The sequence below is a fragment of the Centruroides vittatus genome, unplaced genomic scaffold, assembly GCF_030686945.1.
Source record: "Centruroides vittatus isolate TY-2023 unplaced genomic scaffold, ASM3068694v2 scaffold_490, whole genome shotgun sequence".
NCBI lineage: Eukaryota > Metazoa > Arthropoda > Arachnida > Scorpiones > Buthidae > Centruroides > Centruroides vittatus.
Window position 1 is genome coordinate 1,436,723 of NW_027122711.1, and position 17,967 is coordinate 1,454,689.

At 23.1% G+C, this 17,967-nt stretch overlaps 1 protein-coding gene across 1 annotated transcript in view; it reads right to left on the reverse strand.

The window, feature by feature from the left end:
* LOC136989381 (zwei Ig domain protein zig-8-like) overlaps nt 1-9,650 on the reverse strand; it is a 95,122-nt gene extending 85,472 nt beyond the window's left edge. The window contains exon 1 of the mRNA XM_067287502.1: nt 9,293-9,650. Within this exon, the coding sequence (XP_067143603.1) occupies nt 9,293-9,398 (106 nt within the window). The 5' untranslated portion in view covers nt 9,399-9,650. The remainder of the gene's footprint in view (nt 1-9,292) is intronic.
* Nucleotides 9,651-17,967: the final 8,317 nt, after the last annotated feature.

A 17,967-nucleotide genomic window follows, 5' to 3' on the forward strand; every position in this document is an offset into this window, starting at 1 on the left:
CAGGATTTGCATAAATTATGTTAATTACGTTTCGTTTTATGTTAATAATCGTTAAATTTCTGCTTAAAAATTGTTATAAATGTATGAGAATTGCATTTAATTTTCGAGTAACTTTAAAAAAAATTGACCCTATTTTAGTAATAAATTTATACATAAACAACTCAAAAATCTTTAAAAAAATCACTAAAATTTACCTTAAATATTCAGGTTAAATAAGTAGATCATATTATGATAAAATCAATTTTGCATGTCTAATTTCTATGATCTTATTTATGTTGCCATTATACGAATTTAATTTTCTTTGTAAAAAAATGCTTCCTTCCTGTGTAAAAATCAATAGGAGAACAATGTTAAAAATTAGAACATGTTCTTGAGTTTAAAAAAAAAAAACACACACACACACACACACATGAAACAGTACAGAAATTAATCATAACCCTTTATAAACATAGAATATTTTAAATACATTAAACATAATTTTAATTTTTTTAACGATTTAAATTAACATTAAAATTGTTTATATATCGAAAATCGTTATTGCACCTTAAATAACCTGGTCTGTAACTACACAACAAGATATTACAAACAGAAAGCTTCCTGACACCAGCTTGGAATGTAGGACGCTATTTTTTCACCTCTCTGGGTTCACTGGCATAGCTATGAACAAATTGGGATTTTGGCAACAGCGCATTTAACATCCTCTTACAAACTGGGCTCAACCTTGGATTAATTTTAGCTTTATTTTTATAGGATAAATTATATTTTATATTAGAAAAAAAACACAAAAAATTGTACGTTTTATTCGATTATTTTAATAAAAATGACTCAGTATTTAAGCATTGTATAGAGTAATTTAGGCTACGCTAAGATGTATAGGATGCTGTCTACGTAATGGGTGTGTTTTTTTTTAATTTGGCTATTGTCTGCATGTGTAAAAAAATCTAAGATGGAGGTAACGAAATTAAAAATGTTTCGAGCTATAAACAGAGGAATGATGTGTATCAAATATCTATAGTGCATAATGATATTTTGGAGCTAAACACATGGCGAACACTCAAGCAAACAATCGAGAGTGGGCGATGTTATGCAGGTTAACAAATGTAATTTTGATCAAATGCGCCTTTGGCTAATGGTTATACTGTTCTATTTATAACCCTAAAGCGGTTGTTTACCTCTCTAGAGTAAAATAATATGTTATAAAGATGTATAAACACAGTATAAACATGTGCTTCGATATCACACACAAGTATATATATATGTATATAAACGTCTTAAAACTTTTAAAATTATACCTTTAAAGAGAACAACAACACTTTACAACAAAACATTTTATAGTAGTTAAAAATGCTATAAAATATGCTTTAAAAATAATAAAATTTTAATATTACTATTTTACAACTTGTGCACGACATAAATCCTCGTATAAAAATTTATCTTTTAAGTTATCTAGTTAAAAATTTTTCATTATTTTAACCTTAAAAGTATATTTATTTATTTTTATTTATTTTTTCTTTTTAAATTATATTTATTAGAAGTAATTAAGCCATCTCCATTCATAATTAAGATTAATTAAAAATTAATTGAGAGCTTTTATTCAGTAAAAAAATAAGCTTGAAGCGTGTGAATGATAGAATATAAAGAATGCTATTTTCAGAAAATTTGCATACTACGGTCCTTTTATTCTCCTGTTCGCTAATAAGATTTTAATAGCTTCAACATCCGTTACCTAAAACCCAGTTGAGTTTAAGAAAGGAAAAATCAAGAAATAAAAATTAAAAATTAAAAAAAAAAAAAAAATAGTATAGAAACTCAGTCAATGAAGTATAAATATAAAAATTTTTAGAAAGTTAGAAAATAATATTTTATTTTATTTTTTAAAAAGTCATTTTTATATATTTTATGTGAAAATTATTGAATAATTGCCTGTAAATGTTGTTCTCTGTCTTTGTCGAATGTTATGCAGTGAAAACAACCCCTTCCAAGAAAATTCAAGTAATTTACTTTATTTTCTAGTTTTGTTTGTATGTTAATGAATATTTGTAATTTAAATAAAAAGAAAAAAAATTATTTTAATAAATTTTAAAAATTTAAATATATTTGCATATTAAGTATTACGTTTTATTCAAGCTTTTTGAATAAACAAAATTAAAATTCTTATTTTTATTTTATTTCTTTTTATGGAAAGTTCTGAAACAAAATTCATTTTCTGAGTCAATTTTATTATAAATATTTGTATATTTTCTAATTTTAGAAATTATATATATATATATATATATATAAACATTTATAAATGTTATTTACATAAAGTAAATGTAAGAGGATAATTATTTATATTATATAGAAAAATATAGATATTTTATGTTTTATATATGTAATTCATATATTATACTTTTTAAAATGCTAAATATTAATTGAATTTATAGATAAATTAGTGGAATTGACAGAAATTAAATTTGGTTGTGATCAAAAAATAATAAAATTATAGTAGCTCTATATTTGCATACATATTTTTAAAGCAAAATTTTCATATTATTATTATTACATTAAAATTTATTTTTGCTTAATTTAAATATTTTAAATTAAAATTATCACCTTGGAGGGTTATAATCCATTAGATATTCTTGGCTATGCCAGTGTGATAAAGGATATATCTGGGTAAATTGCTGTAGAAGTATAAAATACAAAGCTGGAATTTTATATATTTATACTCAAAATCAATCTTTATCCATTATAACAATGTAAAAATGAATAAATCGTTAGTTTAGAACACGAAATTCTAACTTAACGAGATGAAATAGAAGTAGCATTGTTATAAGAACTACTTTTGTTATAGTTACAAATCTATGAAAATAAGAAACTTGTCTTTGATATATATATATATATATAGGATAGAACTGGATTATATTTATTTTATTCTAAGAAAATGCAACTTCTGTTTAATGAAACGGAACTTATATGTATCTTGTTATACAGTAAGTCACAGTATTGTTATGAGAATATTGTTCTTTTGTAAAAGAAAAACAAAGCCTAGAAAATTGGAAGTTGATAACTTTGATAGATACAAGATCTTATGAAGATAAAGAATTTTAAAACTTGTTACAACAATTGCTTTGAAACAATTTTGTTTAATGAAATGAAACACAAACTATGTCCTATTACACTACTCCATTGTTATAAGAAAATCTACCAGAATAAAGCCACGGAAATAATAATAATAATAATAATAAAAAGAGAGGATTTTTGAATTTATTTTTGATAAAATTTAACTTTATTTCATTAAATAAAATAGATTATAGTGTTATAATTATGTTGTAAGAATGTAATTCTTATAAAGGAAATTAAAGTTCTTTAACTGAAACAAGTCGTAAGCCTGTTATAGTTATAATCTCATAAAAAAAAGTATTGTCTAATGAAAGAGAACATGTATTTTGTTCTGTTAGAGGTCAAAATATCGTTAAAATGACATATTTCTTTCGTGGAAAGAAGGGAAAAAAAGAAAAAACCGAAAATATCAGACTTGTCTGTAAACAATATGATTTTATAAAGTAAAGGAATTTAATCCCTTTACACAAAGCACTGCAAAAACAAAAAAATATTTCTATTATAGTAACAATAACTTATCAAAAAAGCATATCATAAAAAATTGTTTTATAATAGAAACAGAATATTATAATTTAATCCTAAGAAAAACCAAAGAAAATTCTCGTAGGGACAAAAATAATTCCATTATATGACACAAACATAAACATTTTTTAAATTTTTATATTGCTATTCATAATATATATCATCATGATTAATTTTTTAAAATAATAAATATTCTATAATTATTTGTTTATTTAATATAGATATATATACCAGTACTTTTATAGACCTAGCATAATTTTTCCTTCTTTTTTTTATTAAAAATTTAGAATGTACTTTTAATATTCGTGACAAAATATGAAAAACATAAAAGAAAAAACTGATTTACATAATTTTTCACCAAGCCAAAAAATAAAAAAAACGGAAAAATCCCTACCTTTATAAATTGATTTCACAAATAAATACTGTTGTCACGCTATAAACTAACCCCTTATATATTTATAAAATATTTATTTTAATCTATAATTTCTTAAGTTAAAAAATGTATATATATATGTATATAACTGATAGTGATTAATAACCAACAGTGATCAATGAATACAGATAATCTAACATAAAAGTGAATTTATTAGTAACACATGTTACGTGAAGGATAATGAAAATAGATTGATCCTCTATTCAGAAAGACAGCACAATATCAATAAATGATTTATCATCATATAATCAATAACAAAAGATTTCTTATTGTTATATAAGAAATATATATGTATATATATATATACATGTGTGTGTACTATTTATTTATATAAAAATACACGTGAAAGATAATTCATGTCGTACCAGTGATACAATTTATTATATTTTTTAAACTTTTTATCCAAAGCTTAGTTGTAAGAGTAATACTAGCACATATTCTATATATCCAAAAAGTGTATTTATTTCTACTCTCAGTCAAAGTTATGGCGAGAAAGAGGAGATGCACAGTCAGCCACTCTTTATCCTATAAATCATCAACAGAAGTGGTAGGTAGAAGTCTCAACGTCAATTTTCTTAAGTGATAAGTGGTAGCTCGATCTGTCCTCTACTAGTATATAACTGAAGAAAAATATACGATTAATGCTTCAAATTTTATTGTTCAATTTTTTCCATCCTTTCCATACTTTCAATTTTTGAAATATCGAATATATTTTATTTATTTTTTCTGCATCTTACAATGGTATGGAAATATATTCTATCAACGTGAATAAAACACATTCGATACGTTGATAAGAGATGATGATTATTAATGCTAAAAAAATGCAGATTTTTCTACTTTATAAAATAAAAAATTGCTTTTTTTTAATACGTATATATAAATTAAAGTAAAATTATCATTTTAAATCGCAATAAATTTGATTAAAAAATGCTAATTTAATAACTCTTTAATATTTTAAAAGTTCGTTTTTCTTAATGTTTATGATTTTTAATGCATTCTAAGCTTAACTTTATATAAATAATTATTCTTTTTTTTTTATTTTTAAAGATAATTAGAGAGAATTTTATAAAAGTTAATCTTAGTTTTGTATTGATTAATGTTTCCAAAAATTTATGCCTTATTTAACTCGTGGAAATTTTTAAAATTTCCTTATTTTTAATTAGTGCTTTTAAATGCCGTTTCCTTTTTAATGAAATTTACTTTTAATGTTTTATTTTTTAAAAAAGTATAAAAATTAAATGATTATTAAAAATCATTTCCTAAATTTTAAGAGCATGAATAGTAATAAATTAACAGTAAAACTACGGTAGATACGTTGCTTTAAACGTAAAAAAATGATATATTATTATATTATTAGCTTAAAATATTTATAAAAGCAGTAAAATTTTTTTATATAAAACACGATAAAAAATGTAAAAATAAAGGGGGGAGACGAGATAGAAGAGCAGAGAACCGAACAAATAAATATTCTTCTTCTATAAACAGAACACAGGAGGAAAAAAAAAATGAATCAAAAAAAATTTTTTTTTATTTTGAATCTTTCTATATTTAGAATCAATGAGATTTGTTTTTAAATTAGGTTTTAAGCAACGTTTGAATAAAATCGAGTTGAGTTTGTTTAAAAACGTAAAAGCTCCCATGGTGTACGTTAACTTTTCGGCATACAACAAAAGGATTTAGTAAATTTAGTGAACAAACAGTAACCTTACTATTTTAAGAACAGTTTTCTTTAAAAGATATAGCAAACCAGGATCTAGTGAGTCAGAAATAACAAAAATTTCTTCACTATTTTATTTTTTTATTTTTAAAGCTAATTAACAGCATCACGTTGCATATATTTCATACTTTTATATATAAGTTAATTTTTGTTTCCTTAATTTTTTTTTATTCTTTTCTGTTTTAATTATATAAAAGATTACTACCTTGACGTAAATTCGAATTAATTTTTTTTTTTTAAATATTTTTATTTTTATAATTGTTATTATGTCGATTTACGGTTTTAAAATCGTTCCCTGGATAGTAATTAAATTAATGATTTAGAATTAAAATTAATTATTTGTAAAAGAGCGAACTAACAAGATAAAAATAAAGAAAAGTTTAAGTTTAAATTATTTGGTGATTATTTTAATGAAGATTTTAATCTGGATTTTTTTTAAATAAGGTTTATACGATTTTATACATTAAAGTTGGGCGAATTTAAATTTATTTTTTTAAATAAAATAAAATAAATAATATATTTTTATTTGTTTAATTTTAAGCTTTTTATTCTTGTAAATTTATTTAATTTTTTTTTTCGTTTTTCTTTAAGAATAAAAATATTTACTGTATTTTTTCAGAAAATAAATTTAGTTTAAAAAATGTAATTAAAAAATAAAATAAAATAAATTTTACTTTATAAAATCTCTAAATAATTTAACTTATTTTGTCTTGGATTTAATTAAACTTATTAACAATAATACTTTATGACGTATTAATTGAATTTTAGAGTTAATTTACTCTAAAAATTAAATTAAATAATTAAATAAAATTTAATTAAATTGTTAATTTTAAAAAAAATAATTTCTCATAAAATAAACAAAATTCTTAGTAAAATTTTTCTATGTGTTAATATAAAATTCATATATTTTTTAATATAAGAAGAAAGAATGTAAGTAAAATATTACATTTTTTTTAAATGCGAAATTAGCATAAAATGTGCAAAAATATATATACATTTTTCGCTTCACTCTCTATTGATAATGCAGACAGAAAATGGTGCAGTACATACATCGGCGCGCAATGATTCTATTTGTCAGCTACCTTGAGGATTATGAGCTGGTATGTGGCAGGTGATTTCTCTGCCACACTTGGGGTCACAGCGGGCGGTTTCCTTCAACCTATCATATCTTACGACGATACTAAGCCATTACCTATCAGCATACATTCTTATCAAAATGAATCAACTAAATGAAATTATATTACTATTATGTATTATATAATAATAATAATAATAATTGTAATCTTACCTGTTCGATTATAATGGTAATTATTAAATTATAACTGTAAAGTTGTTTAGATATGGAAAGTTTTTTGATCCTTAGGTTATGGAAAATCGGTTTTCTTATGTATCATAATTCCATTTTCATCGGCTGCACTATCCATTAGCTATTGTATACGATATTAGATTGATATCCATTTTTAGTTGAATTTTTTCCCCTTTTTTCCAGAAGAAAAATCGACTTATAAATTCCACGTCGAATTATACATGCTTTTTGTATAAAAATATTAAATTTTTAATAATTAAAATTGATATGTTGTCGTGTCAATAATTATCAGATCGATGGTGCTACCATATTAATTAATGCATTATATAATTAAGTAAATATTTGATGTATAATTTAAGTATTTAAGAATATTTAATATAAAAAAAATATGCGTAAAATTTACAAAAGTAGATGCAACGTAATCAAGTATGTTTATTGTAGAAGAAGGGAATGTTGAGATTGTTATATGTTTACAAAATATACGAGTAAATGTTGCAGAAAAATCATCATACATCACTGGAACCTTAACAAAATATTGTTAAATATATTGTTTGTTTACTGAAAGGATCAGTGATTATTGTTTAAAATATTTTACCATCGACAATAGGGTAGTGTTATTGATAGGCACAGATGTTATCAATCTGGAAAAAGGAAAATATTAACTGCGTATTACCACCTGTGACCGAATATTAGGACGAATGATAGGCTGGCCGTTCTCCAAAACTCTGAACATGCTGGAAAGTATGACTCACACAAAGAACAGCATACAAAATCACTCTTCGATTAGGATAGAAATGGAGATGCTTTTCATCCCATTTTATGTAATCTGACTGCACAAATTATCCATTTCTTCAACCTTGTTGAGAAACGAAGATGTTACCAAAAGAATCGAAAAAGCATTATAACAATAAATGGAGAATTATCAAAGTAATCTGCTATACGTGCTTACTGGATGATCAGGATAAAGATGCTCTCTCTCTCTCTCTCTCTCTCTATAGGATAACGTACCTTTTATTGATAAATATATATACAGAATCATTCTTTTCGAGTTAGATTTTCATTCTTATACTTATAAAATATCTTATTTATAATATTTATAAAATATTTCTATAGTAATAAATGAAGAAACAGGGAAGAAAATCGAATATCTGTGTAATGAGATATATAATAGTAACTGCTGATAAGAGAAGATGCACCACAGCTTCTCTAATATGTAACAACAGAGAATTGATCAGTAAAATAATTTATAAGATATATCCTCATTAAAGGAAATAAATCATCAATATTTTAGTTCCTGTATAATATCTTTACCAACTTACCCACGACTACATCATTAGAGTTACGATGACAGTAACCTAGAGCTGCACTCTTAATTGGGGTAGTTTGCCAAACGAGAAAAACTTGGACAGTAATAATTCTTGTTTGAATTATTAACGAACTATTTAAATCAGAAAATTCGATTTAAACGGATGAATATACAATTTAACATTAAATGAAGCTTAATTGCCGAATGATGTTGTAATATATTAAACGATATTAATTTCCATGTTTACATTAAAATATATTAAAATAAATGTTTATGAAACTTGAAGGAAAAATTTTCAAATTATATATATATATATATATAAATTTAATTAATTTTTGCTTTATTAATTAAATGTATTTATGCCTGATAAATATTTTTATTCCAATGATATTCTAATTTTATATTTGTAAGTAAGTGTGTACGTTTGTGTAAATAAATAAATTAATATATATATATATATATTATATTTATTTAAAGATTTAAAAAATTCTCTTTCTTAATAAATGAGTAGAATATTAGTAAAAGTTTTTAATGGCTAAACAGTTAATAAAACATATTAAGCTGCCCGTGTAAAAATATCATGATTACAACATCTGAAACTATCTCAATAAATCTTGCATTTAATTAGGAACAAGCGTCGAATGCGTTTAGTAAAAGAACGTATAGAATGGATCCATTTTTCTCATTCCATCTACAAATTACTTCTAATGCAATCATATCTATCTTAAAATATATTTTTCCCCATCTCCCCATAGTCACTACTCAAAACTTCTCTCCTAACATGACATTTATAGCTTAACAATTACTACTTTATTAATAAAGCAATATAATAATTTATCCGTTTACAAGGAAAAGAATATATAATTTTTTTCCTTTTTTTTATTTTAATAATATCAAGAATTTTACCTGATAAAGCGAACGAAAACAGCCAAATAAGTCCAGCTCTAGTCGTTAATGTCGGTAAAAGAAACATCCTACTCGTGCTTCTAAACCTGGAATTTTGATGTTCCATTTTTTTATTATTATTATAATTATTAATTTGTTATTTTAATTAATTAAGCAGGATCACGTAAGGTGACAACTCGGTCGAGGTGTCCGAAGCGTTTTGACGACATCGAAGCTCTAAAGAACCTCACACACTCGCTACAGAACGGGTACTGGTGCTCTGGATCTGGATGCCCTCCACTTAGTCACTGCTACACGTACACTTGATAGTCATGTGACTAGTCACATGACCCGGGAAGTGAAGCTCGGCTATCAGAAGCGACAACAGGCTGAATGGTGTGCGGCCACGTGGCTCAGTAACCTTACTCTGACACCAAACGTAGTCTCATTAGAAAGAACAGTTAGTTGTGTGTCTATTCTCTCCTGCTACGACCTTTTATTGATTCGATTATTCTACAGAAATAACTACCATTGCTAATTATACATATATATAAATCACTTTCGCTTCTAATATTATAAAAATGTACTTTTACTATCGATCCGTTTCACAAATTTGCTTTCATTTGAGTAGATTTCATCGTTTTATTTTTGTAAATATGCTCATTACTGTTATATTATTATTGTTTTTCTACTTAAGTTTAGAGAGTAATTAGCATATTTCTATACTACACTAAGCTTAATGAGTGTTTAAAATTTTGATGATATCCTAATTTATCCCATTAATACAAAGAATAAAATAATTTTTCTTTTTTTTTTTTTTGCTTTGTAGAGATGTTTTCATACTAATTATAATTATATCAAATTTATATTTATTCGAAAATACTCCAAATAAATATTTTTATTGTTTAAAATATATAGAAAATTCCGTGAGAAAGTCTCATTAGTATACACGAATTAAGGATTCATCACCTTACTGCGCCAAGATCCTTTACGTATTCATGTTATGTACCGAGTTTATTAATTAAAATTGAAGTTTAATACAGTAAAATATACGTGTATAATAATAAAAACTTAATTTAAAAATATTCTTTTACTATATTTTACAGTTTTTATTTCATATTTCTTCATTACACGTTCTTAAAATGCAGAGTTTTATTATTACTATTTTTTAAATCACTTCTAGTGACTTGTTTATGAGATTTAAAGATTAATTATGATAATTTTTAAAGAGTAAAAAAAAAATCGATATTAAATTATATAATTAAAGAAAATTATTCTTAAATTTAAATAATACAGGTATTTATTTATTTTTTTTTTCTTGTTATCAGTTTCTTAATCAAAATTATTAGAACAATTTAGAAAAATATTATATAGAAAGATATTTTTCTGTTATTTATGCAGTAATTATAGTTATTTACTTTAACCAGTTTACATTACTTGTACTCTAGAGAATTTTAATGATACAGGTTAATAATTAATTTTCATCATTCGGAAGCAAACAGTAAGTTCGAGAGCATTTTCGTTCCATACTTTAACAAACACATACGTTATACGTAACGAAGTAATGACCCAAAATATTTTTGTTAAACATTATAAATAGAAAACCGGAATTTCGACACATAAATTAAACTGTAGGTCATAAAAGGAACTTTAGTCAATTTTAATTCTCGTAGTAAATTATAGTAAAATGCTAATTTATAAATAATTATAACTAATATGCAAAATATTTAAATTTTGTAATTAATTTTATGCAAATTTCCATTCTTTCTATCTGATTTTTTCCCCCTTCTTCTGATAATAATAATAATAATAATAATAATAATAATTAATAATAAAACTTTAGATAAATTATTTATTTGAATTACTAAACTTTGAAAATATTTTATTAAAAATTTAAAAAAATATATACGGAAAATTGTTTATATGTTTATATGTAAAGTTATTATAAATATATAAATTAGATTTAAATCAATTAGATTTTCTATTTTTCTTTACAAAAATGGAGTTTTATTTTTTATATAAAAGGTTCTCATACTATTATTTCCCTCAGTGGATTTCTCAGTTTTTATTTTATTTTATTTTTTTTTATTTTTCCCCCCTCAATCGGCAGTTGTTTCCAGATTTTCAATTTGTATAACTCAATCTTTATAACTCAATACTTCTTTTTCTTTGTAAACACTAAAAATAAATTTACAAAGCTAATCAAATTTAAAGGTTAAAATACCAAACTAGAAAAACGAAATTATTGAATTCTTGTAAAAAAAAAGAAAAAAATGTATGTAAATATTTATGTATTGAATTAATACAGAATTGCTTATTTCTTAATGAGAAATCAAAACTGTTTCCTTTAATTGCTTAAATTTCGTGTGGATTAAAAAAACAGAGCTATTCTTAATGGAAAATTTTGAAGATCTTTTTCGTTATAAAATTGTTTATTTTGCGGAAAAAATCATCTAGAAAATTGTTTATTTCATGAATATCAAAATTTTTCCCGTGTTTTTTAGAAAAATAAATTTGTTTATTTCATTAGTAAAATTTCATGAATATAAATTTCTACTTCAGGAAAAAAAAACTGACCTATTCGTAGAAAAATATTTTCTATTTTATCTAAAATAATTATCCATCTCTACGAACAAAATTTGCATTTTATAAGTGAAAAATTCATAAATTTTCAATCGTTTATAAACAGTAATATTAATTTTATTTTTTCCTTTTCTTTAAACTGAAACTTTAAACCATTTATTCTTCCTTTTTTCCCCTAAACTATTTACAACGAGACGTATGGAATATTAAGTGAAAACTCATTTAGAATTCTGATTTAAATAGCCTATAAATTGGAAACTTTTTAAAAATAAAACTACATATAAAATATTAGCTAATTATTGCCGTTTTCTATTGAAGCATGACGTGAAATGACGTAATTGATGAATGAAACGGATAAACGTCATTGGTAAGAATTCTCACTTAATTAGAAGTGATATAATTAGTTAAGCATAAGCTTTAGGTGTCTTTAGTAGAACGACACGACAGCACCATGCATTGAGTTGACTGATTATGGTAATTAATGTACACATGATGAACATTAAATACAACCGTTAATATTGTTTACCTGTCTAAACCCTTATATATATGTATGTGTGTGTATATGTAATCAGAATCCGAAGAATATTTAAAATATTTGAATTTTTATCTAAACTTTTAATGTATAATTATATATTTAAAGTCTCTCTCTTTCTCTCTTATATATATATATGTGTGTGTGTGTGTGTGTGTGTGTGGTGTGTGTGTGTATTTAACAATTTAAAGTAGAAGTAAACACGAAATTAATTACAACAAATAATCTTTTAAATGAGTTTTCAGGAAATTATCATCATGTCTGGATGACTCTTTTAAGTTGAATCACTTTAGCATTAATTAAATCGTAATTAATTAAAAAGAAATGTAATTTTATTATAAGTCATTTTAAGTGATTCATAATGATTAATTTGATAATTGTTAACGATCTTGAATATACCCTTAAGACAAGCGAACAAAGAATAATTTTATAACCTTAATACTTTACATTAACAGTGACCTAATCAACAGATTTTTAATATAATTACATAAAGAATATAAACTTTAAAATATACTTTAAATAATAAATTAGCTTTTAAAAAAATATACTTAAATATAATTAATTTTTCCACCCTCGATTTTAATTTTAGAATATTTAAAGCTGACTATATTAAAATTGTTTTCATTGTTTAGAAGAGTTTAAGTAGATTTTTTTGTGGTTCAGTTGTTCTTTATCTTCTAGAAAATAATAAAGAACAACGAAATCATCAGATTCAAAAAGTACCCTTTAGTGCTTTTTCTTAAGATCACTTAAATAATTGCTAGATAGATATCGTTAGAAAAGCACGTTTCAATCTACTAACGTTTTGTCTTTAAAAAAAGAAGAAATAAGACAAAAAGAAATAAAAAGTCGAAGTCCGTGTAAAAGGAGGACTAATTACACTTTGTAGTGCAGAAATTGTTCTGTGAAAACCTCGACACCACTCAGTCAATGTTACAGTTTATGTCACAGAAAAGTGATTGATTGTAACTTGTGATTATCTGTGTATCGACAGGATACTTGCTGCCGGTCCAGAAACTGATTTTTAACCTTTTTTTAACGTGACAAAACGCATTATAAGTCACGAAATTTCTAAGATAAGTTAACCATTAATCATTAAATTATTAAATCTTTTATTCTTATATTCATAATAATACTCCATAATCCCTTATCAACTGCGAATAAAATAAATTTATACGTTTATTTTTAATTAATATTTAAAAAAAAAAGCTGTAGAAAGTTTTAAATTATGCTTCTGTATCAAATTTTAACTTAGAAAAATTATTCAAAGATTAAATTATTATTATTTTATTATTTTTTTTAAGTTGTTTATTAGAAGGTTAAAAATCCTTTTATATAAACTGAGATATTCTCACTAGTAGAAGAATTATTGCGCATTAAGTTATATAGAATATGATTAACAATTTATTCTTTTTTGGTATACAAAAGAAGACAAGTAGCCTAATCGTTTCTAAGGACATCTTGACATCAAATTACATTTTTATGAACAGTAAAAGACATTTTAGTCAAACTAGATAGAAACAGCAACTGGATAGAGCAGGTTCCTGCTAATAAAATTCTTCTCTTTAAATCTTTTATCGCTTGGCTTGTTAAGTTTTGCATTTAAGGAAATCTTACTGCATAAAATAGCTTTAATTATTCGGCAATATGAGTTTTTAGAAAGTAACTAACTAGGTGAAGACGATATAAAAATTTTTATAATAGTAATTTAAAAGTTTTATACAAAAGAAAAATTGTATATTATATTTTTAATTATAAAATTATCCTTTTAATCATTATAGAGCTATAGAATTGATTTATGTATTTGAAAATTTTATTACTATAAAATATGAATAATAAAGAATTTTTATGTTATTAAAATATAAATAATTATATTACATATTAAATTATTTATTTATGCAAAATTTTTAAGCATTTTAAATATTTTTTTTCTTTTAAATTTAGGATATTATTTATTATAAAATTTATTTTTACACATTAAATTACACGCGTAATAAACATTAAATCATTTTTATACTTATTTATTTAATAATTTTACTTTAGTAATTTTTTATTCCACATTTAAATTAGTTTTAATATTTTATCTTAAAAAATTTATTTTCATTTTATAATTAATTATTTATTATTTTTCAGTTTAAATTATTCAAAGTAGAAACCATGCAATAGTTAATTTTAGTTAAATTTAGGGCATTTCACATTATTACTTGCATAATATTAATAATTTTTTAAAAAATTTTTTATTAAATATATTTAAAATATTTAATTGTAATAAAGCTTAAATTCGCGTTAAAAAATATTGTCAAACAGTATTCTTATACCCACGAATACATTTATAAAATTAATAATGTTAATTAACTATATTTTTTATTAATAATTTCTTTTATTACTGATTAATTATTTATAGAATTTAAGTAAAGTAATCAGTTATTAAATGGCCAATTTAAAAATTAAAAAAAGAAAAAGAAAGTGCAGGCATGAAAGGGAAACATTAACAAGTGTGCTTATTTTGCAACCTGTTTAACATTACAGGGGTAAAGAAATGCAAGTTGAAATATAACCTTCTTCACTACCTGACCTACTACTCTGTTTGATTACAAGAGACACCCAGTTCTACCCTAGGGTATCTGACAGCCCGCTGACACGAAATGTCAGCTGTCTCCAGCTGTTCCCAGTTACGCATGGATTGACGAAGGGACCGTCCAAATCATTTGCAGAGACTCCTGCATGGCTACCAACAGAACAGAATTACCCCTGCATCGCAATCAAATTAGTGATTGTTCTCCGTTGTACGTAATTAAGGAAGATATCGCCATTCAGTAGTTCTCAATCTCCCTTCCATAGATTCGTGTAATTAGAAGGTGCCGATAAAATCTACTTATCTGACTATTCGACTTTCAATTAAGGTTTAATATATATAAATTTTTTAATTATTAAATACATTTCTTACGTAATTTAATTTTATTTATAAAATTTACGGTTATTTAAAGCATTGTTATTTAAATTATTGGTATGTATTTTTTTTTTTGTTTTTGCTTATTATTTGCATGTTTTTCTTTTATTCCTAAGAAAGAAGTAAAAGGAAATCTTAGTATTATTATTATGTTTATCATAAGATATTTATAAAACAAAAGATTGTATACTGTGGTTATTTTATGTATTCCATATTCTACAAAGTTTTGTTTGATATCTTCTATAGATTTTATAATCTTAGATGATGTTATTCTTTATTGTAACTATAATGGCATTTCTTCAGACATCATTACATCATATAGCTCCTTCCAATGGATTTTTTACGTAAACCATTATAATAAAAATTCCTTTCCTTAATAAAATAATAAAAGAAATGAAGATTAATTAGTGTTATTACAAGAAAGATTCAGTAATTATTCTATCAATAACACGATAATTTATTAAAATAATTAGGCTATAGTAAATCACATAAAAGTTTCCCGAAACCTTTCAAGTTTTAGTGTTGTTTCGTACATAAAAACACGTTTAGTGATCTCCAGAATACAGAAAAATATTTCTAACTTTTTTCTTATTCTGAAAGATCACAGAGTAATTATTTTAATAAATTTTATAAATGATCATGTAAATAAAACTGAAATTAAATTTTTCTTAATCTTTCAAATCAATTTTAATACTATTTAAATCTATATTCTTCTTTATATGTGTTACTTAATAACTCTACATACAGAGTTCTTTAATCATTAAATAAAGCACTATTCATTCATTCATAGAAAACTATTTATGTATATATACACTTTTTTTTTCTTTCTTTTCCAAAGAAAAAAAAACGAATAAAATCAAACGAACAATTTAACATATTACTTTTTAGTTACATTATATTAAGGAAGACGAAAAAAAATTTTTTTTATATAATAATAATAATAAAAAAATTGTTTGAAAAACAAAAGTATTGAAGGAACTCGGGAATTTGATGTTTATCCAAATTATAATAAATTATTTTATGAAATTGTGTCCATCCATTAATCTATCGCAGTAATCAATGGTATTCATGTGCATCAGCTCGAAATTATCCAATTTAAACTAAATTCATCTATCGATAGTAATTTATCTTAAAAAACATATTTTGCAAAACATCAGCAATTTATTTTTTAATAAAATATATATATATATATACATTTTTTATACATATCTCCTGCTTCTAACTCTACAACATTCAGTAAACTGAACCTCAAATTTTTTTTCTTCAAGTTTAATTTTTTTACCTTTATTTTTTCGTTACAAAAACATTGGTTAATTTATTCGATAATTATATATGCTTGATGCAAATTCAACGATAAGCAAACACGATATTTAAAATATATATATATATAAATATATTTTTAAGATATATCCTTTTCCAATTAAATTGGAGACGAATTTTAAAATTCATAAGAAAAAGTTTATTTTTATCTTCGAATTTTTTGTTTTATTTTAAAAATAATAATAATAATAATAAAAATATAAGATAATTTTTAACAATTTTTTTATAAAAGAAAATCTTAGAATAATTTAATAATAAGAAGAAAAATCGTTCATTAAATTTATTTGTCATAGACTTTATTCATTAATATGGCTTTAGATTACGCCATAATAATTACTCATATACTACAATAATTACTCATTAATAATAATAGGACTACAATTTAATATTTTAAGCTTTATTATAATAGCTTAGACTAACATCACTGATATGAACTAAATTACCTATCTAAATACATCTAAATATTGAGAGAATTTAAGTTATTATTACGGATTATAATTTTGGTAAGTTCATGTCTGTTAGTAATTCACCGTGTATATTAATAGTTGAAGATAATGTAAATATTTAAACGAGTTTATTTTATTATTTTAATCTGAAAAAGACTGATATCGTATGAATATGAAAGTATGAAAAGTAAATTTCGTACTTAGTGAGAATGTTCAACTACAAATAACACATTTTCCCTTGAGAATTCCTACTCTTATCTAGCTAATGCAAGATACCTATAATAGATATAAATGAACAATAAATAAAAGAATTTTTTTATCTTATAATAATAATAATAATAAAATCCATTTAAACTTTCATTTATTTTAAGATTAATTCGATATTTAACTCAATTTTTAAGCTATTAAAATTAATATCTTTTTTTTTAATTATGTGATTTGTGTTTATTTATATATTAACCAGATTTTTAAGATTATAGCTACTGATTAATTGCTTAAAAAATGTATAACATTAAACACTTAATAAACATTAAAATTATTATATATTCGAGTATATTTTTTAAACTTAATTAATTCTTATTTACATCAAAGTCTGTTTCAGTTAACTGAAATATAATTTAATTTAGAATTTGCTATTTGATTAATAATAACTATATACTATTTTTTAAATAAAATAATTAAACTAAAAATATATATAGTAAACTAAACTAAACATTCAATTAGATAAATACTAATATAAATTATAAATTCTTAACAAATAGTAAAAGACTATTATATATAACACTAATTTATGGGTATTTTTTAATTTAATTAATCTAATTTTAATTCACAATTTGGCTACTTCATTGATGATGATGATGACGTA